The sequence below is a fragment of the Procambarus clarkii genome, chromosome 63, assembly GCF_040958095.1.
Source record: "Procambarus clarkii isolate CNS0578487 chromosome 63, FALCON_Pclarkii_2.0, whole genome shotgun sequence".
Taxonomy (NCBI): Eukaryota; Metazoa; Arthropoda; class Malacostraca; order Decapoda; family Cambaridae; genus Procambarus; species Procambarus clarkii.
The window spans coordinates 344775-368615 of NC_091212.1; the positions used below are offsets into that span (position 1 = coordinate 344775).

The 23841-nt window shown below is 44.4% G+C and overlaps 1 protein-coding gene across 1 annotated transcript in view; it reads right to left on the reverse strand.

Annotated features, from left to right (window-relative positions):
* The window catches only part of LOC138354441 (platelet glycoprotein V-like), a 68903-nt gene that overhangs the window by 35677 nt on the left and 9385 nt on the right, over positions 1-23841 (reverse strand). Inside the window, exons 2-3 of the mRNA XM_069308632.1 lie at positions 1263-1374; positions 720-865 (exon numbers count right to left, since the gene is read on the reverse strand). Of these exons, the coding sequence (XP_069164733.1) occupies positions 720-865; positions 1263-1374 (258 nt within the window). The remainder of the gene's footprint in view (positions 1-719; positions 866-1262; positions 1375-23841) is intronic.

The following is a 23841-nucleotide window of genomic DNA, read 5'->3' on the forward strand; positions in this document are numbered from 1 at the left end:
ACCTACCATGAACACCCAAATCACGGAACTATTTACTCTACCCACCATGAGAGTAAGGACAAGACAAGAACATATCGATGCCAACACAGAAGACAATGTCCAACATAACAGGCCAATTGCACTGGATTAATCTTTGTGTTTAGATAGGAGATGCCTCGTATGGGCCAATAAGCCTTCTGCAGCCCCTATGTTTATCCCTTATGTATCCCCCCATGTTTTCACCTTCATTGTATTATCACCTGACCTAATGCGGGTATAAAATCAACTAGTATTGTAAGATCTGTTCACTTGAGAATGAACCATGGAGGTTCGAAACGTCGTGCAAATTATACAAATAAGTGTAATACACTCTATAGTAAATCACTTCTTTTCTTCACCTTAAAAGTACGAAAATGAGTTTTGGAGAACTCCTATTTCAATTAAGCCCTGATGCTAAGAAAATAGTTAGTTAGAGGGATAGAAGCCCTAAACCAGAAAATAATAAATACAGAATATGCGGTCATATTCAATGAAATATATATATATATATATATATATATATATATATATATATATATATATATATATATATATATATGTATACATATATACATATATATATATACATGCATATTGTGTTGTGTATGTTTTAAGGCCACATTTTTATCATGTATTTTTGTACAATAAATTTCCCTATATATACAAATATATAAGGGTGCGGTAGGAGTGAATGTACTCACGAGGTTCGAGATGTTGAAGGTGTGTGCGTCGCTGAGTTTATTATCGCCCAGGTAGAGGTGAGTGAGGTTGGTGAGGCTCCAAAGATCGGTGGGTAGCTCAGCCAGTTTATTACTTGATACATCCAGCAACTCCAGTGAGGCCAAATCTGCAGATCATTATATACACAGTGAGCGGATCTTACCTCATTATGCTGGCGAATGACTGCAATATGCTAACATATGATTGTGGTATGCCGGGACGGGACTGGTATGGTGGTTTATGACTGATTTATGTTGGCACATGACTGCGATATGCTTTTTAGTAGTATAAACCGAGACTATGGGGAGCCATTTCCATTTGTTTCAACGGCATCCCATTGGCCCCTGATATTTTTCCATGAACATGGGGTCACAGCATCCCGATGGCTCCTGAATATTTTCCTTGAACGTGGGTGATTGCACCCAATTGGGTTATTATTTTTTTCCAAAAACATGGGTGATGGTTCTCTTCTGATCCCTGATTTTTTTCCGTGGAGATTAGACGCCTTTTTTCTGACCTCTGACATTTGTCCATGAAGATTAAATGGCCCCATTCAGTCATCCCTAAACCTCGGCCAGGCACACAGTTCCAGTCATCCCTAATGATCAGTGATGTCATCAGCCACACAGTCATCATCTTCTCCCAATAAGTCCATTTTTTATAGTACATATTTAATCCCATTTTCAATTATTTAATATCAAATCTCATTTTCAAAGAATATTTCTAGTTAAACGATTGAATATTAAACGTAAGAATGAAATTGCAGAAAGCATTTTGGGGGAACCATTTAGTATCTCCTATTTATTTACAACCATGTTCAACCACCCATTAATTACCACTTTGCAAATGGAATAAGCTGTATAAGGTCTATACATAAAAAAGAAGGAAATTATCGCAATCTTCACACCCCTTGCCCATATCATTCCTAAATATATTATAAACTGATCTATTGTTTAATTATACCCCTATTATTATACCTGTTATTATACCCCTATTATTATACCTGTTTATCCACATATACCCTTCAGTCACGTTGCCAATCAATAAGCAGAAGGCCCTATTAATATACCCTGATTATGCCCATTTATCTGTTTGTACACTTTATTCTTTGCCTAACTATTTGTTTAAATTCACTTTAGTAATAAGAAAAAGACTATGTAAATTGTGAGAAAGACTGTTAGCGCCCAAATCTAGAGTTTGATTATTCGTACTAATAATTTTTAGTGTATCACCAAAGATCACTGTTACATATGAACATATGAATTATTGGAACCGTATATCTCCAATCATCATGACAGAATGTGTGTTTAAAATCTCCAAGCTAGCAGCAGATATATATATTTTAAAACATATTTCTCAAAAACAACTCGTCCTGTAACACCTATCTGTAACACGGGTTCGGGGTTCCCCTCTCTTTACTTCTCTACCTTCTACTCCCTCTACCCGTATTCTTACTTTTTTATTCTCTACCAAGGGACTCCAAAACTTTTACCAAAGCCAACTCCACGCCACGTGGTCCTAAGACGATTGACCGACTTAGGATTCTACACCCAGTATGACGTGACCGAAGCTCTGAGCAAAACCCTAGAGTCGCCTCTATGCTGCCACCACCAGACCAGCTCTACAGAGCAATGATCGAGGTCTGGATCGATCACGCTAATTAATCAACCTTGGGGCTTGATCCCCACTATATACGATGACCTTGAGTGTGGAATAAATTACGCGGTAATGATAATTCCGATTCGATGTTAGAATCGGCGCCCAATACAACTCTGCCTCGTGTGGACCACGTGACCAGGACAAGTATACACATAACCAAATGGAGACAATAAAAATGCAAATTATTAACAAATTTAATTTATTAAAAGAAAACTAAAACAAAATCTAAAAATGTTCACTCCCTATCACTTTAACACTCCCTACTTGACCTGAGTGGCAAATGAGACTATTTCTATACATAACCATAGCAACTATACCTCTATGTTTTCCAGCTCTAGGTGTTGGGCTGGTCTCGGGGAGAGGTAAGATGTTTGACCTCTCCCAGCTGCTCGGCAGATCACACTGATTTTTTCCTTGTCTGGACTACCCCAGACAGAGTATTGTATCCTTCCGCCTAGTCAAAGTCCTACCCAGTTACTAGCAAGGTTTAAGTTATAACAATTAACCTCTGTTGTACTTAATTGATCCAGACTGGTTGAATTATTTTACTGAATTAAATTACAAACATCTAACGGCAGAGCTGTTCCCGATCACAAAAATGGTTATTAAAACTTTGAGAAATAGTAGACCTGTCAACCCCTGATGACCTATGACCGCCGGTCACTCCGCCTTAAAAGTTAGATCTGATTCGTGACGTCACTGATGGTGACTTAAACTCAATAATTAGAATACTCTTGATATTGTATCCAGTACTATTATACAATACAATTTTAATGCAAAATGAATAAAGGCTAATTTTCTCTAAATTACTGAATACTATAGGATGATTCATTATACGCAGCTATGAACAAAGCGTCGGTTATTTCCACCGCGAATTCCCCTGGGGGTCAGGTCACCATGCGGCTCAGCTTCCCATTCTCTTTTGTCGATAAACCACTCTGGATAATTCTTACAACAGCCTAGTTTGTTACAACCCCCCCGCACAAGCACTTAGTAAACCTTGTTAATTTGTTAAAATTCACGAGGTTTAGTATCCAAACCCACAATTCAACTCATGCCACAAACAAAAGCTAACCTAACTAATAAAATTTGACAAATAATAGTCCATCATAATAAACATGTTCAAATTTTTCTCAGCTGTCAACTGACAGCAATCCTCCAATATCAGGAAACATACATCCTATCCTTACTGACATAGCTAAATAACATGTCCCTACTCTACCATCAAAAACTAGCTATTAAACTCTCTTGGCTCTTCACTAGCCAAGTCCATGTGTCCTCTAGAGCCGGCCACACCGTGCTCAAACAAACATTAAAGTTATATCATCAGACTGAACTTTGTCATCCGGGAGCGTACTACGGAACTATCAAGCTCACATCCGTGTACTAACCACTCCCCATCAATGTCAACCTTGACATGTTAAGGAACACACCTAATGTTTATTACATGTATCTAAAAATAAAAAAAAAATTCCTATACTATATCACAAGTTTCAGCTGACTGTACAGCCAAGTGTTCTCACTCACTAGAAGTGTCAATGTTTATATTGGTCCGCCTCTCCTGTGTTCAAACATTCTGAAAAAAATAGCACAACATAATTTTCCATAACCGTTTGTTCTGGGCTGAGACAATTACACAGGGGGCTTCGATTTTGATTACTGACCAATTTATAGAGTAAAATTTTCGTATATTATACCAGAATTATTTTAAATCTGTTTTTCAACATTTAAAAAGTATTGATTCTAAATCTGTTTTTCAACATTTAAACAAAAGTGTCCAGATGTTCTTTACACAGATGTTCAGAGCCAACTTTGTTGTTTGTATCAATTGTTCATATTGAGTAATCGAAAAAAAAAAATCGATGCTGCTGGATGCTGAATGTAGTCGCTGACGATGACGGTGTCGATCTTGCTTCTTCCCATGTGTAGACATCAATACCTGGTCCTCTTGTACTCCCATCCGGTACTCCTGAATGACGACAGAGTGTAGTAGAGCTGAGTGCCAAGTGACAGCTGTAGAATACTGTTACTTCGGCCATTAATCTTGCTCTCGACAGTCCACACGCCTTCATATCAATCACAGTTCACACGGTAGTCTTGATGTTAAACTTGACGTCGCAGATGACCACAGCAGAGCAGGACTGGATGTACCAACGGTGTCTCTTAGCAGGAGTGATGTTAGAGGGTCGTAGAGGCGGGTTGCTTGTTTGCAGAACAGGTGAATCTCGTCTTCCATCATTGCTCACGTCATCTCAGGCGTTTCTTGATGTCACCAGGTTACTAGGCCGTAAACACCAACTGTGTATACCCTCGTACCGCCGACTTTAGGCCAAAGGAGACAATTTTGCGACCTTCTATTGGCGAGTCCCGGTACTCTGTAGGGAAACCGTGCCTTCCACCTGTGACCGCCTTACTTCCGCTTTCTTGTTACTTCAGATGACGTAATCATTAATCTTCCGGCGAAACTCTTGAGTACTGCTACGCGCTTTCCATTTCTTGACCTCTCCTCCAACACTGCTGGAATGGCTGCAGTCTTGATGACGCAGCAGGTGGGTATTGGTGATCTCGAGACAGCTACCCCGGCGTTGTATGGCACCTCCGGTGACTGCTATAATGTGGACAGCTCGCTGGCCCTGACAACCTCGTTAGTGACGTGAGGCGTCGGCCGGGTGACTCTTGGATAGTCACTCATCCCCAAAGTAACTGATGTATGGGTTACTGGGTCTGGTGGGGGGAGGGCTTTGTGTAACGTGCCTCCCCCCTCGGTCTTTACAGACAAGGGTTCACGTGTGGCTGGAACAACTGGGTCGGTGTACCAATCAGACCTGGGAACAGACAGACACAACACAGCGGAAGCATAGATATACTCTGGGTTTGGTGGAGGTGGAACCCCAGAGCACGGTAAAAGTTGCTACCTGAGTCAAGTATAGACATAGTACATCTCATTGCCTTTACAGGAAAATCTAATGAATACTAAATTATACTAACCAAGGAAGTTACTTTACTGTATAGCGCGAGATCTCGTCACCATAGGGTGGCGAGACTGCACCTGACTACTGATGAGCGATGACAGAGGGTCATCCTCATCTTCTGACTCGTCGGTGAAGCCATGAGTCAGCACTGCTGAGTCAGGAACTAGACCCGCTGAAGGCAGTTCTAATTCCTCTCTAGCATGATAATGTTTCAATTTATTTACGTGAATTGTCCTTTCCACCTGGTCCTCGAACACTCCTTTTATAACAAGATTAACCGGCCCCGCCCTTTTAATTACTCTATAGGGTCCTCGCCACCTCGGAGCTAGTTTCCTGCTCTGATTGGCGGGCGCAGCCTCATTCACTCTCAATACGAGGCTTCCTTCCTTCAACTCAAGAGGGCGCACTTTCTTGTCATAAAAATGAGCATACCGAGTCCGTGCCTTCTTGGACGCTTCAGCTGCAATATTCCATGCATTTCTCATTTTACCCAGGACCTCTGAAGGATAGTCCTCCCCGTATGCAACATTATGTCTGTTAAGCAGACCTGACGGGAAATTGCATGAATTACCAGTAAACAAATGAAGTGGTTGGGTGTTAATTGATTGGTGGATGACAGTATTCAAGGCGAACTGAACATAGGGTAGGTGTTCATCCCAGGTGTTTGCATCATGTTCAGCAAGGATTGCAAGCATATCCTTGACTGAACGATTAGTCCGTTCCGTCATTCCGTTTGCTTGTGGGTGGTAGGCTGTTGTAAAAGCCGAAGTTGTCTCTAAAATCTTACAAACTTCTCTAAATATATTCCCATTGAATTCTTGACCCCGGTCAGAGACTAAAACTTTAGGAGGTCCGAATACAGTAACGAACCTACGCAAGAACGCATCTGCAACCGTACGAGAATCCTTCTGAGGTAATGCAACTAGTGTAGTGTATCTAGACAGATGGTCAACTAGCACCAACACGTATCTGTTACCCGCATGACTGTGGTGTAAATCAATCAGATCGGCCCCCACACGATCTAACGGTTCACAAATTTCAGGAAATTCCTGAAGTGGGGCTTGTACCTTAAGGGTGCCTTTCCTCCTCTGGCAACGAGGGCACGACTTCACGAAATTGATTACCTCAGAAAGTAATCCTGGAAAATAAAATAGAGACTTTGCTTTTAAGTGCGTTTTAAAGATCCCCGGATGCCCTGCAATTTTTGAAGCATGTGCAAGCTTTAACGCTGATGACCGCAACGCGTCCGGAATAACTAGCTGAAATACTGCCCTATCATTCTGGCTATTAACATAATACAGGACGCCCTGTTTCATCTCAAAATCATGTATAGGTAAATTCTTTTTCTTTTTCGGGTATTTTCCTCCCTCTAAATACTCAATAATCTCTTTCCATCTCGGCTCGTTCATCTGGTATTTTCTCATTTTATCCGATGGAATGGTTTCAATATTTTCATTAATCTGCATTGCCGCTATATTTCTACTTAGCGTATCTGGCACAACATGTGCTGGACCAGGCTTGTACAAGATCTGGAATGAGTGGGCCGAAAGTTCGTGAGACCAGCGTGACATTCGTGGGCATTTCGTTCGCTTTTTAAATATGTGTGTTAATGCTCGATGGTCTGTGTAGATTACAAAATGCCGCCGAAATAGGTAAGGCTCGAAATACCTAACTGATTCTACTACTGCCAGTGCCTCCCGATCCGTAGCTGAATAGCGAACTTCAGGTCCTTTGACCTTCCTACTGAAATAGGCTACTGGATGGGGTAAATTATCTGCGTCTCGCTGAATTAAGCACCCGCCAATAGCAATACCGCTGGCGTCAGTGTGCACTTCCCACTCTTTCTCAAAATCAGGAATAGCCAATACCGGTGTCGTGATTAGTTGGTCTTTCAGTTTGCGATAGGCCTCGCCATGTTCTGATTTCCACACAAACTTCGCATTTTTCTTTGTCAGATCAGTCAGGGGTGCTGAAATGCCAGCGAAACCTTCAATATGACGACGAAAATATCCGGCCGCCCCCAGAAACCTACGCACGTCCTTTGCTGTCCTTGGAGTAGGCATGTCAGCAATGGCGCGGCACGAATCTGGGTCAGGTCGGATACCGTCTGGGCACACCTGGAACCCCAGAAATTTGAATTTCTGAGCCGCCAAGGTGCACTTCTGAACATTCAGCCTGAAACCTGCCTGATCTAACAACTTTAAAGTCTCAGTCAAGTCCTGTAGGTGTTCCTCAAACGTCCTGGAATATATCACAACATCATCCAGGTACGCTAAAGAATGCCTACCCAGTACCGGACTAAGGATAAAGTTGATGGCCCTCTGAAACGACGAAGGCGCTGTCTTCAAACCAAACGGCATCCTACGGAATTGGTAAGTGTGCCTACCATCCGAGAATGCTGTTTTTTCCCTATCTTGTTCTGCCACCGGAATCGCCCAATACGCCGATTTTGCGTCAAGAGTTGAGAAATACTTAGCAGCACCAAATTGATCTATTATCTCCTGTATTCGGGGCAACGGATACACATCACCCTTAGTTAATTCGTTCACCTTCCGGTAGTCAACACAGAAACGATAACTACCGTCCGGTTTCCGAACTAGCACAACAGGAGAGAGCCACGGTGACGTACTAGGCTCTATCACGCCCTGTCTCAACATTTTCTGGCACTCCTCCCTGATAATGTTCTTTGCCTGTTCCGGCAACCTCCACTGTCTTGTGTACACAGGCAAATGGTCACCAGTTGGAATGGTGTGCTCGATCTTATCAAGGAGACCAATCTGGTCATCCTCTGTCGCAAACAATTTCGGGAATTTTCGTAAAACTCCTCTCAGTGCCTTCCTATCCGCCTGTGTAACATGTTGCAAATCAAGTCCTGATATTAATTTTTCTACTTCCTCTACATTCTGTGCAACATTTCTCGTTTCGTATTGTACTTTGGATGGTGTTTTAGTTTTCAACATATTCAGTGCACTACATTGTGCAGTGACGGCTGGCGTCTCAGCTGACTCATGGTGAAAGATTTCTGTGTCCTCCACCATGGTTCCCTGAGATACCCTATCACCTGCCCTGAAGCGAAAAGTCTTATGTGAAAGATTGACAACTGGAATGAGTGCACCTTTATCGAGCACTACAACTAAGTGATGAGGAATTAATAAACTATCACATCTCCCAGCCACCTGAAGGGTGGTACCTGGTTGTATGTGACGTCCCACGGCTACTTTAATAAATTTAACAGAATGTGGTGGGCAACTCTGTTTGGTCAATGCATGCAAGGCGCATGACCTCTTAACTGTGTCTGGAAGAGACTTAAAAATCAATTTTGGATAGTGCGCATTATATTTCAGCTTCCTCTTAATTGAAGCTACAACTGGGGGATGGTCGATCATCTCCACTGGGTAGGAAGTCTGTCCCAACTGCAACCTGCAGTTCCTAGCCCCTTTTTGAGCAGACAAGGAATAATCAAATCGCGACAGAAAATCAGTTCCCACTAAGATGTGACCAGGAAAATCAAGGTTCTCTACGATCGTACATGTGTGAGGCTGCAATTCCCCATCAATCTCAAAATTAACTGTACCTTGACCTACGATCTCAATCTTTTCCCCATTGACTGCTGTTAATGTCTTTGCGCAACGTTGAAGACGTGCATACTTAAAATTGCTGAAGGCTGACTTTTTAATTACCGTTGCCTGGCTTCCTGTATCAACAAAAGCTGTCAATCTCACACCTTCCACTTTCACCTCAAAAGTAGGCCTACCATCACTAGGAGACTGCTTTCATGCTCTCGTAATAGTGACTTTACAGTCCCTCTGTATGTGCCCACGCATCCCGCAGGAGTAACACCTACGCGGATCCCTGTTGTTACCCCGCGCAGGGTGGCTCGAACTTGCCGCTGAGGGCTGCCTCCTGCCTGATGAACCCGCGCCACAGTGACTCGGCTTGGCTCCCTCGCCTTTACTTACCGCCTCTACGTATGGCGACAACTGAGTGCCCGATGTCCCTGCGCGCGTCTGCCTGTCTAGGGCTGTGGCGGCCTGTTGGACTAGGTCATTATAACTCACCCCCGCTCTCCCCGCAAGGAACAATGGCCCCATATCGGAAGGTAACGTTTTGCAGAACAACTCTTTAGCGAATTGCTCTGCCTGACTCGAATCGAACCCCAGTTCCTTAGTGAGGTCGTCAACCCTTCTCTTTAATATTGACCCGAAATCCTTGACAGTGCTTCGGTCATCCCTCTTAAGTGACTCGAGATAAAAGTAAGCCTCATCCTCTGAAACCTTGTCTTTGAATCTGTCCCTAATCGCTTGGACAAACTGAGGCCAAGATGTCAGGTGCTGAAACTCTGTAAATCCCGCCAGTGGACCGGCTACGTGCACGCAAGCCCCCATAGCGAGAGCAATTTTCGATCTATCCCCCGGGACAGCTTCTAGCATCGAACCAATTTCACAAAGCCAGTCTTCCACCTGGCGGTTGCGTTCCACCTTAATAAGCGACAACTCCCTACCTCTGAGTGTCGGCAGAGTCAACTTGGGAATCAGACTCACAAGTCCCTCTGTATGTGACGCGGAGCTACTGGCAATGGGTGGGTCCCGGGGTTGGGAACTGGGTTGAGGATGGGGTTTGGCCTGAGGTATGGTGTGGGTGGCCTCGGGTTGGGGTGTGGATTGAGGTTGGGGTTGAGGCTGAGGTATGGTGTGGGTGGCCTCGGGTTGGGGTGTGGATTGAGGTTGGGGTTGAGGCTGAGGTATGGTGTGGGTGGCCTCGGGTTGGGGTGTGGATTGAGGTTGGGGTGGGTATGGGGTGGCCTGGGGTTGGAATGGGTATGGGGTGGCCTGGGGTTGGAATGGGTATGGGTATGGGGTGGCCTGGGGTTGGAATGGGTATGGGGTGGCCTGGGGTTGGAATGGGTATGGGTATGGGTATGGGGTGGCCTGGGGTTGGAATGGGTATGGAGTGGCCTGGGGTTGGGGGAAGGGTTGGTATGGGAATTGAGGATGGGGTAGGTATGGGAGGTGGGGTTGGGGTTGTTGTAGTGACGGATGAGGTGTACCTAGGTGTTGTGGGTGCTGTGGTATTGGTGTAATGTTGGGTAGTTCCTGCTGTTGGTGTGGTTGTTCATATTCCCGTTGAACGGGTTGCTGTTCTCTACCGAGCGAAGTGGGACGTCCTGCCATACTAACTGAGGCCCCCTGTCTACCCTGCTGGCATGGCGTCGATGTTATTTGTGGGGGAACCCAAGACGGCTCTCCCCACTCATGGGACGACTCCTCGCAAGACTCCCCACTCATGTCAATAATAGTATCTCTCCAGGGATGGAAAGATACCCTCGACTGCCCAGTCCCATGCAGAACCCGTGAACTCGTCGCTTCAGTCCCACTGGCCCCACCTGTGGTGCCAGTTGAGCTACCTGAGCGGTCCCCAGTGGTGTCGGAAGAGGTTCTATCCTCTACACTCCCATTCCCACTGGTCCCTACTGACTGGTCATTATCTGGGTTAAACATTTTCTGTGATTCCTGGTGTGCCACGTCTCTTCTAAACTACCCTTTAGTACACCCTCGACCCGGACTCACTACAACCGTGATCTTACACAAATAGAAATAAAAAAAATCACAACTCTTTTCTAAGAGAAAACTACTAAATTCCCAAAATAGGAAATACACCGATTTATCGAGAGAATCGCTGAAGTGAATCCAATGAATGAGTGTCTGCCCCGCACTCGTGTCTGACCGTGAAATATCCCGCAGTTCTATTGCTGAAACCTAAGTCCTTTACGTTAAAAAAAATTAAGGAATCTAATTTATATAAAACAATTTAAATGATAACGCAACTAACGCGCAGCACTCGTGATGGATTAATAAAGAATATTTACTGTACTTGAATACTAAACGCGCTTGAAGTGAGCAGCGTGGCCCCTGATGACTGATGGAGCGGGACCAGCTGCGCTGAAAAAAACTAAGTCCCGCGCTTTTTCGCTTAAACGCTGAAAAATCAAAATTTTTGTTCTGAAGGAAAATAACTAGTTTTACGTTAATAAACCGCTCTAGCGATTAATATAGACACCCAGGACCTATATATACTTACCAAAAATTGAATTTTTATAAAAAACTGCGTTTTTACTCAATTGCTGGACTCTGCCAATTTTTCTGACTCCGAGGGAAAAAAAATTTCTATCACCCCAAATATCACAAAACTCCTTTAATTCACAAAAATTTGGGTTTCTCGTTTCCAGATATAAATACGTTATTATTTACTACTGACGTTGTATGCAGAACAATACTGACACATCGGGCGGTTTCAACACTCACTAATTCGAATTTTCGTCAAAATCAGAGATTTTCACCTCAAATGGACTCTGACAAAATTACGACACGATTTTCTCGAAAAATAACTAAATTCGGCAAAAACGTAATTATCACTGTTTAATGTTTACGGACAGAATTACGTCCCTTGCGCGCACTAGAGAGTAATACTGACCCCCAGAATATACACAAAACATGAAAATTCGAATTTCCGCCAAAAAGTCAGATTCTAGCCCAAGCTGGACTTAGAAAATTTTCCACCTACGTTTCTACTGAAAACAGAATTCTAAGTCTACAAACACAATTTTACCGTCTTACTGGTAAAAACTAGAAAATATCATCCGCATCGACTGGGGAATCCTAATGATACCCAGATCATACACGTGACCCACGAATACAAATTAATTACAGTTAACGACTTTCCGACATTGACTTAGCCGAAAACTTATCCCGAAATACTTAGAAATATTCCACGGACAAATAACATTTACACGCAACTTACTATCCCTTAAACTCCTTCACTTATCTATCGTGACCGACATATAGCCCTAAGTCCAGAGGATTAACAACGCCTCTGACTTAGACTAACAGAACAGGGAATAACAAAACTTAACGTACGCACTTAGCCTAATATGCAAGAAAACGCTAAACACTTGGGAAAAATTTTAACCGGGGATTGAATGTAAGGGAAAAAATTAATCTAGAACAACGCAAATAAACGGAAATTACTTTATAAATTGAAGTATACTTAATTCAAAAATGCACTCGACTTAATCTTATAATTGCTCCTACCGGCTCGCCGTGCCACACCTAGCCTAGGGGCCACACCCTCTAGGTTCCAACAGAGCGACACGCAGCTTTCAGCAACAATTATGACTAGGGACGACTCAACCTCCACTAAGTGTGCGATCACTTAGTTGTTGAATCGCTGCTAGGTAGGTTACTAGTCCGTCCCTCGGAGGCCGCAACGCCCTTCACGGATTACGTTTTTCCTAGCGTTTTGGGTCGTCTAATAACGCCCTCGGACTATCTACTGGCGTCCCACAGATATATCCGCCCCCGACAGCCCTCAAGGAACTGCTGTTGAGAGTATGGCGGCTCCCAACACCTCTGAATTAATTGCAATGGGTCGAGTATGGTACCCAGTCCAATCAACTCGGAGCGGTCTCCTTTTCAATAAATCTAATTTTAACAACCTAATCTTACTAACTAAACCTTAATCATATCAGCCCGCATGACCCAAGATTCGCCAATCCCCACTCAAACGCACTTGTGGGGCGCACTGCTAATCCTGGCCCGCGGCTGTCTCCTTAGCATCCGCGCACGTGTTCGAACGGCTAGACGCGTGAGCCTTTCAACAATTTCAAACAAAATTGTTGAAACCACCGCTGTGCACCATTGTAACACGGGTTCGGGGTTCCCCTCTCTTTACTTCTCTACCTTCTACTCCCTCTACCCGTATTCTTACTTTTTTATTCTCTACCAAGGGACTCCAAAACTTTTACCAAAGCCAACTCCACGCCACGTGGTCCTAAGACAAATTGACCGACTTAGGATTCTACACCCAGTATGACGTGACCGAAGCTCTGAGCAAAACCCTAGAGTCGCCTCTATGCTGCCACCACCAGACCAGCTCTACAGAGCAATGATCGAGGTCTGGATCGATCACGCTAATTAATCAACCTTGGGGCTTGATCCCCACTATATACGATGACCTTGAGTGTGGAATAAATTACGCGGTAATGATAATTCCGATTCGATGTTAGAATCGGCGCCCAATACAACTCTGCCTCGTGTGGACCACGTGACCAGGACAAGTATACACATAACCAAATGGAGACAATAAAAATGCAAATTATTAACAAATTTAATTTATTAAAAGAAAACTAAAACAAAATCTAAAAATGTTCACTCCCTATCACTTTAACACTCCCTACTTGACCTGAGTGGCAAATGAGACTATTTCTATACATAACCATAGCAACTATACCTCTATGTTTTCCAGCTCTAGGTGTTGGGCTGGTCTCGGGGAGAGGTAAGATGTTTGACCTCTCCCAGCTGCTCGGCAGATCACACTGATTTTTTCCTTGTCTGGACTACCCCAGACAGAGTATTGTATCCTTCCGCCTAGTCAAAGTCCTACCCAGTTACTAGCAAGGTTTAAGTTATAACAATTAACCTCTGTTGTACTTAATTGATCCAGACTGGTTGAATTATTTTACTGAATTAAATTACAAACATCTAACGGCAGAGCTGTTCCCGATCACAAAAATGGTTATTAAAACTTTGAGAAATAGTAGACCTGTCAACCCCTGATGACCTATGACCGCCGGTCACTCCGCCTTAAAAGTTAGATCTGATTCGTGACGTCACTGATGGTGACTTAAACTCAATAATTAGAATACTCTTGATATTGTATCCAGTACTATTATACAATACAATTTTAATGCAAAATGAATAAAGGCTAATTTTCTCTAAATTACTGAATACTATAGGATGATTCATTATACGCAGCTATGAACAAAGCGTCGGTTATTTCCACCGCGAATTCCCCTGGGGGTCAGGTCACCATGCGGCTCAGCTTCCCATTCTCTTTTGTCGATAAACCACTCTGGATAATTCTTACAACAGCCTAGTTTGTTACAACCCCCCCCCCGCACAAGCACTTAGTAAACCTTGTTAATTTGTTAAAATTCACGAGGTTTAGTATCCAAACCCACAATTCAACTCATGCCACAAACAAAAGCTAACCTAACTAATAAAATTTGACAAATAATAGTCCATCATAATAAACATGTTCAAATTTTTCTCAGCTGTCAACTGACAGCAATCCTCCAATATCAGGAAACATACATCCTATCCTTACTGACATAGCTAAATAACATGTCCCTACTCTACCATCAAAAACTAGCTATTAAACTCTCTTGGCTCTTCACTAGCCAAGTCCATGTGTCCTCTAGAGCCGGCCACACCGTGCTCAAACAAACATTAAAGTTATATCATCAGACTGAACTTTGTCATCCGGGAGCGTACTACGGAACTATCAAGCTCACATCCGTGTACTAACCACTCCCCATCAATGTCAACCTTGACATGTTAAGGAACACACCTAATGTTTATTACATGTATCTAAAAATAAAAAAAAAATTCCTATACTATATCACAAGTTTCAGCTGACTGTACAGCCAAGTGTTCTCACTCACTAGAAGTGTCAATGTTTATATTGGTCCGCCTCTCCTGTGTTCAAACATTCTGAAAAAAATAGCACAACATAATTTTCCATAACCGTTTGTTCTGGGCTGAGACAATTACACAGGGGGCTTCGATTTTGATTACTGACCAATTTATAGAGTAAAATTTTCGTATATTATACCAGAATTATTTTAAATCTGTTTTTCAACATTTAAAAAGTATTGATTCTAAATCTGTTTTTCAACATTTAAACAAAAGTGTCCAGATGTTCTTTACACAGATGTTCAGAGCCAACTTTGTTGTTTGTATCAATTGTTCATATTGAGTAATCGAAAAAAAAAATCGATGCTGCTGGATGCTGAATGTAGTCGCTGACGATGACGGTGTCGATCTTGCTTCTTCCCATGTGTAGACATCAATACCTGGTCCTCTTGTACTCCCATCCGGTACTCCTGAATGACGACAGAGTGTAGTAGAGCTGAGTGCCAAGTGACAGCTGTAGAATACTGTTACTTCGGCCATTAATCTTGCTCTCGACAGTCCACACGCCTTCATATCAATCACAGTTCACACGGTAGTCTTGATGTTAAACTTGACGTCGCAGATGACCACAGCAGAGCAGGACTGGATGTACCAACGGTGTCTCTTAGCAGGAGTGATGTTAGAGGGTCGTAGAGGCGGGTTGCTTGTTTGCAGAACAGGTGAATCTCGTCTTCCATCATTGCTCACGTCATCTCAGGCGTTTCTTGATGTCACCAGGTTACTAGGCCGTAAACACCAACTGTGTATACCCTCGTACCGCCGACTTTAGGCCAAAGGAGACAATTTTGCGACCTTCTATTGGCGAGTCCCGGTACTCTGTAGGGAAACCGTGCCTTCCACCTGTGACCGCCTTACTTCCGCTTTCTTGTTACTTCAGATGACGTAATCATTAATCTTCCGGCGAAACTCTTGAGTACTGCTACGCGCTTTCCATTTCTTGACCTCTCCTCCAACACTGCTGGAATGGCTGCAGTCTTGATGACGCAGCAGGTGGGTATTGGTGATCTCGAGACAGCTACCCCGGCGTTGTATGGCACCTCCGGTGACTGCTATAATGTGGACAGCTCGCTGGCCCTGACAACCTCGTTAGTGACGTGAGGCGTCGGCCGGGTGACTCTTGGATAGTCACTCATCCCCAAAGTAACTGATGTATGGGTTACTGGGTCTGGTGGGGGGAGGGCTTTGTGTAACGTGCCTCCCCCCTCGGTCTTTACAGACAAGGGTTCACGTGTGGCTGGAACAACTGGGTCGGTGTACCAATCAGACCTGGGAACAGACAGACACAACACAGCGGAAGCATAGATATACTCTGGGTTTGGTGGAGGTGGAACCCCAGAGCACGGTAAAAGTTGCTACCTGAGTCAAGTATAGACATAGTACATCTCATTGCCTTTACAGGAAAATCTAATGAATACTAAATTATACTAACCAAGGAAGTTACTTTACTGTATAGCGCGAGATCTCGTCACCATAGGGTGGCGAGACTGCACCTGACTACTGATGAGCGATGACAGAGGGTCATCCTCATCTTCTGACTCGTCGGTGAAGCCATGAGTCAGCACTGCTGAGTCAGGAACTAGACCCGCTGAAGGCAGTTCTAATTCCTCTCTAGCATGATAATGTTTCAATTTATTTACGTGAATTGTCCTTTCCACCTGGTCCTCGAACACTCCTTTTATAACAAGATTAACCGGCCCCGCCCTTTTAATTACTCTATAGGGTCCTCGCCACCTCGGAGCTAGTTTCCTGCTCTGATTGGCGGGCGCAGCCTCATTCACTCTCAATACGAGGCTTCCTTCCTTCAACTCAAGAGGGCGCACTTTCTTGTCATAAAAATGAGCATACCGAGTCCGTGCCTTCTTGGACGCTTCAGCTGCAATATTCCATGCATTTCTCATTTTACCCAGGACCTCTGAAGGATAGTCCTCCCCGTATGCAACATTATGTCTGTTAAGCAGACCTGACGGGAAATTGCATGAATTACCAGTAAACAAATGAAGTGGTTGGGTGTTAATTGATTGGTGGATGGCAGTATTCAAGGCGAACTGAACATAGGGTAGGTGTTCATCCCAGGTGTTTGCATCATGTTCAGCAAGGATTGCAAGCATATCCTTGACTGAACGATTAGTCCGTTCCGTCATTCCGTTTGCTTGTGGGTGGTAGGCTGTTGTAAAAGCCGAAGTTGTCTCTAAAATCTTACAAACTTCTCTAAATATATTCCCATTGAATTCTTGACCCCGGTCAGAGACTAAAACTTTAGGAGGTCCGAATACAGTAACGAACCTACGCAAGAACGCATCTGCAACCGTACGAGAATCCTTCTGAGGTAATGCAACTAGTGTAGTGTATCTAGACAGATGGTCAACTAGCACCAACACGTATCTGTTACCCGCATGACTGTGGTGTAAATCAATCAGATCGGCCCCCACACGATCTAACGGTTCACAAATTTCAGGAAATTCCTGAAGTGGGGCTTGTACCTTAAGGGTGCCTTTCCTCCTCTGGCAACGAGGGCACGACTTCACGAAATTGATTACCTCAGAAAGTAATCCTGGAAAATAAAATAGAGACTTTGCTTTTAAGTGCGTTTTAAAGATCCCCGGATGCCCTGCAATTTTTGAAGCATGTGCAAGCTTTAACGCTGATGACCGCAACGCGTCCGGAATAACTAGCTGAAATACTGCCCTATCATTCTGGCTATTAACATAATACAGGACGCCCTGTTTCATCTCAAAATCATGTATAGGTAAATTCTTTTTCTTTTTCGGGTATTTTCCTCCCTCTAAATACTCAATAATCTCTTTCCATCTCGGCTCGTTCATCTGGTATTTTCTCATTTTATCCGATGGAATGGTTTCAATATTTTCATTAATCTGCATTGCCGCTATATTTCTACTTAGCGTATCTGGCACAACATGTGCTGGACCAGGCTTGTACAAGATCTGGAATGAGTGGGCCGAAAGTTCGTGAGACCAGCGTGACATTCGTGGGCATTTCGTTCGCTTTTTAAATATGTGTGTTAATGCTCGATGGTCTGTGTAGATTACAAAATGCCGCCGAAATAGGTAAGGCTCGAAATACCTAACTGATTCTACTACTGCCAGTGCCTCCCGATCCGTAGCTGAATAGCGAACTTCAGGTCCTTTGACCTTCCTACTGAAATAGGCTACTGGATGGGGTAAATTATCTGCGTCTCGCTGAATTAAGCACCCGCCAATAGCAATACCGCTGGCGTCAGTGTGCACTTCCCACTCTTTCTCAAAATCAGGAATAGCCAATACCAGTGTCGTGATTAGTTGGTCTTTCAGTTTGCGATAGGCCTCGCCATGTTCTGATTTCCACACAAACTTCGCATTTTTCTTTGTCAGATCAGTCAGGGGTGCTGAAATGCCAGCGAAACCTTCAATATGACGACGAAAATATCCGGCCGCCCCCAGAAACCTACGCACGTCCTTTGCTGTCCTTGGAGTAGGCATGTCAGCAATGGCGCGGCACGAATCTGGGTCAGGTCGGATACCGTCTGGGCACACCTGGAACCCCAGAAATTTGAATTTCTGAGCCGCCAAGGTGCACTTCTGAACATTCAGCCTGAAACCTGCCTGATCTAACAACTTCAAAGTCTCAGTCAAGTCCTGTAGGTGTTCCTCAAACGTCCTGGAATATATCACAACATCATCCAGGTACGCTAAAGAATGCCTACCCAGTACCGGACTAAGGATAAAGTTGATGGCCCTCTGAAACGACGAAGGCGCTGTCTTCAAACCAAACGGCATCCTACGGAATTGGTAAGTGTGCCTACCATCCGAGAATGCTGTTTTTTCCCTATCTTGTTCTGCCACCGGAATCGCCCAATACGCCGATTTTGCGTCAAGAGTTGAGAAATACTTAGCAGCACCAAATTGATCTATTATCTCCTGTATTCGGGGCAACGGATACACATCACCCTTAGTTAATTCGTTCACCTTCCGGTAGTCAACACAGAAACGATAACTACCGTCCGGTTTCCGAACTAGCACAACAGGAGAGAGCCACGGTGACGTACTAGGCTCTATCACGCCCTGTCTCAACATTTTCTGGCACTCCTCCCTGATAATGTTCTTTGCCTGTTCCGGCAACCTCCACTGTCTTGTGTACACAGGCAAATGGTCACCAGTTGGAATGGTGTGCTCGATCTTATCAAGGAGACCAATCTGGTCATCCTCTGTCGCAAACAATTTCGGGAATTTTCGTAAAACTCCTCTCAGTGCCTTCCTATCCGCCTGTGTAACATGTTGCAAATCAAGTCCTGATATTAATTTTTCTACTTCCTCTACATTCTGTGCAACATTTCTCGTTTCGTATTGTACTTTGGATGGTGTTTTAGTTTTCAACATATTCAGTGCACTACATTGTGCAGTGACGGCTGGCGTCTCAGCTGACTCATGGTGAAAGATTTCTGTGTCCTCCACCATGGTTCCCTGAGATACCCTATCACCTGCCCTGAAGCGAAAAGTCTTATGTGAAAGATTGACAACTGGAATGAGTGCACCTTTATCGAGCACTACAACTAAGTGATGAGGAATTAATAAACTATCACATCTCCCAGCCACCTGAAGGGTGGTACCTGGTTGTATGTGACGTCCCACGGCTACTTTAATAAATTTAACAGAATGTGGTGGGCAACTCTGTTTGGTCAATGCATGCAAGGCGCATGACCTCTTAACTGTGTCTGGAAGAGACTTAAAAATCAATTTTGGATAGTGCGCATTATATTTCAGCTTCCTCTTAATTGAAGCTACAACTGGGGGATGGTCGATCATCTCCACTGGGTAGGAAGTCTGTCCCAACTGCAACCTGCAGTTCCTAGCCCCTTTTTGAGCAGACAAGGAATAATCAAATCGCGACAGAAAATCAGTTCCCACTAAGATGTGACCAGGAAAATCAAGGTTCTCTACGATCGTACATGTGTGAGGCTGCAATTCCCCATCAATCTCAAAATTAACTGTACCTTGACCTACGATCTCAATCTTTTCCCCATTGACTGCTGTTAATGTCTTTGCGCAACGTTGAAGACGTGCATACTTAAAATTGCTGAAGGCTGACTTTTTAATTACCGTTGCCTGGCTTCCTGTATCAACAAAAGCTGTCAATCTCACACCTTCCACTTTCACCTCAAAAGTAGGCCTACCATCACTAGGAGACTGCTTTCATGCTCTCGTAATAGTGACTTTACAGTCCCTCTGTATGTGCCCACGCATCCCGCAGGAGTAACACCTACGCGGATCCCTGTTGTTACCCCGCGCAGGGTGGCTCGAACTTGCCGCTGAGGGCTGCCTCCTGCCTGATGAACCCGCGCCACAGTGACTCGGCTTGGCTCCCTCGCCTTTACTTACCGCCTCTACGTATGGCGACAACTGAGTGCCCGATGTCCCTGCGCGCGTCTGCCTGTCTAGGGCTGTGGCGGCCTGTTGGACTAGGTCATTATAACTCACCCCCGCTCTCCCCGCAAGGAACAATGGCCCCATATCGGAAGGTAACGTTTTGCAGAACAACTCTTTAGCGAATTGCTCTGCCTGACTCGAATCGAACCCCAGTTCCTTAGTGAGGTCGTCAACCCTTCTCTTTAATATTGACCCGAAATCCTTGACAGTGCTTCGGTCATCCCTCTTAAGTGACTCGAGATAAAAGTAAGCCTCATCCTCTGAAACCTTGTCTTTGAATCTGTCCCTAATCGCTTGGACAAACTGAGGCCAAGATGTCAGGTGCTGAAACTCTGTAAATCCCGCCAGTGGACCGGCTACGTGCACGCAAGCCCCCATAGCGAGAGCAATTTTCGATCTATCCCCCGGGACAGCTTCTAGCATCGAACCAATTTCACAAAGCCAGTCTTCCACCTGGCGGTTGCGTTCCACCTTAATAAGCGACAACTCCCTACCTCTGAGTGTCGGCAGAGTCAACTTGGGAATCAGACTCACAAGTCCCTCTGTATGTGACGCGGAGCTACTGGCAATGGGTGGGTCCCGGGGTTGGGAACTGGGTTGAGGTTGGGGTTTGGCCTGAGGTATGGTGTGGGTGGCCTCGGGTTGGGGTGTGGATTGAGGTTGGGGTTGAGGCTGAGGTATGGTGTGGGTGGCCTCGGGTTGGGGTGTGGATTGAGGTTGGGGTTGAGGCTGAGGTATGGTGTGGGTGGCCTCGGGTTGGGGTGTGGATTGAGGTTGGGGTGGGTATGGGGTGGCCTGGGGTTGGAATGGGTATGGGGTGGCCTGGGGTTGGAATGGGTATGGGTATGGGGTGGCCTGGGGTTGGAATGGGTATGGGGTGGCCTGGGGTTGGAATGGGTATGGGTATGGGTATGGGGTGGCCTGGGGTTGGAATGGGTATGGAGTGGCCTGGGGTTGGGGGAAGGGTTGGTATGGGAATTGAGGATGGGGTAGGTATGGGAGGTGGGGTTGGGGTTGTTGTAGTGACGGATGAGGTGTACCTAGGTGTTGTGGGTGCTGTGGTATTGGTGTAATGTTGGGTAGTTCCTGCTGTTGGTGTGGTTGTTCATATTCCCGTTGAACGGGTTGCTGTTCTCTACCGAGCGAAGTGGGACGTCCTGCCATACTAACTGAGGCCCCCTGTCTACCCTGCTGGCATGGCGTCGATGTTATTTGTGGGGGAACCCAAGACGGCTCTCCCCACTCATGGGACGACTCCTCGCAAGACTCCCCACTCATGTCAATAATAGTATCTCTCCAGGGATGGAAAGATACCCTCGACTGCCCAGTCCCATGCAGAACCCGTTCGCTTCAGTCCCACTGGCCCCACCTGTGGTGCCAGTTGAGCTACCTGAGCGGTCCCCAGTGGTGTCGGAAGAGGTTCTATCCTCTACACTCCCATTCCCACTGGTCCCTACTGACTGGTCATTATCTGGGTTAAACATTTTCTGTGATTCCTGGTGTGCCACGTCTCTTCTAAACTACCCTTTAGTACACCCTCGACCCGGACTCACTACAACCGTGATCTTACACAAATAGAAATAAAAAAAATCACAACTCTTTTCTAAGAGAAAACTACTAAATTCCCAAAATAGGAAATACACCGATTTATCGAGAGAATCGCTGAAGTGAATCCAATGAATGAGTGTCTGCCCCGCACTCGTGTCTGACCGTGAAATATCCCGCAGTTCTATTGCTGAAACCTAAGTCCTTTACGTTAAAAAAAATTAAGGAATCTAATTTATATAAAACAATTTAAATGATAACGCAACTAACGCGCAGCACTCGTGATGGATTAATAAAGAATATTTACTGTACTTGAATACTAAACGCGCTTGAAGTGAGCAGCGTGGCCCCTGATGACTGATGGAGCGGGACCAGCTGCGCTGAAAAAACTAAGTCCCGCGCTTTTTCGCTTAAACGCTGAAAAATCAAAATTTTTGTTCTGAAGGAAAATAACTAGTTTTACGTTAATAAACCGCTCTAGCGATTAATATAGACACCCAGGACCTATATATACTTACCAAAAATTGAATTTTTATAAAAAACTGCGTTTTTACTCAATTGCTGGACTCTGCCAATTTTTCTGACTCGGAGGGAAAAAAAATTTCTATCACCCCAAATATCACAAAACTCCTTTAATTCACAAAAATTTGGGTTTCTCGTTTCCAGATATAAATACGTTATTATTTACTACTGACGTTGTATGCAGAACAATACTGACACATCGGGCGGTTTCAACACTCACTAATTCGAATTTTCGTCAAAATCAGAGATTTTCACCTCAAATGGACTCTGACAAAATTACGACACGATTTTCTCGAAAAATAACTAAATTCGGCAAAAACGTAATTATCACCGTTTAATGTTTACGGACAGAATTACGTCCCTTGCGCGCACTAGAGAGTAATACTGACCCCCAGAATATACACAAAACATGAAAATTCGAATTTCCGCCAAAAAGTCAGATTCTAGCCCAAGCTGGACTTAGAAAATTTTCCACCTACGTTTCTACTGAAAACAGAATTCTAAGTCTACAAACACAATTTTACCGTCTTACTGGTAAAAACTAGAAAATATCATCCGCATCGACTGGGGAATCCTAATGATACCCAGATCATACACGTGACCCACGAATACAAATTAATTACAGTTAACGACTTTCCGACATTGACTTAGCCGAAAACTTATCCCGAAATACTTAGAAATATTCCACGGACAAATAACATTTACACGCAACTTACTATCCCTTAAACTCCTTCACTTATCTATCGTGACCGACATATAGCCCTAAGTCCAGAGGATTAACAACGCCTCTGACTTAGACTAACAGAACAGGGAATAACAAAACTTAACGTACGCACTTAGCCTAATATGCAAGAAAACGCTAAACACTTGGGAAAAATTTTAACCGGGGATTGAATGTAAGGGAAAAAATTAATCTAGAACAACGCAAATAAACGGAAATTACTTTATAAATTGAAGTATACTTAATTCAAAAATGCACTCGACTTAATCTTATAATTGCTCCTACCGGCTCGCCGTGCCACACCTAGCCTAGGGGCCACACCCTCTAGGTTCCAACAGAGCGACACGCAGCTTTCAGCAACAATTATGGCTAGGGACGACTCAACCTCCACTAAGTGTGCGATCACTTAGTTGTTGAATCGCTGCTAGGTAGGTTACTAGTCCGTCCCTCGGAGGCCGCAACGCCCTTCACGGATTACGTTTTTCCTAGCGTTTTGGGTCGTCTAATAACGCCCTCGGACTATCTACTGGCGTCCCACAGATATATCCGCCCCCGACAGCCCTCAAGGAACTGCTGTTGAGAGTATGGCGGCTCCCAACACCTCTGAATTAATTGCAATGGGTCGAGTATGGTACCCAGTCCAATCAACTCGGAGCGGTCTCCTTTTCAATAAATCTAATTTTAACAACCTAATCTTACTAACTAAACCTTAATCATATCAGCCCGCATGACCC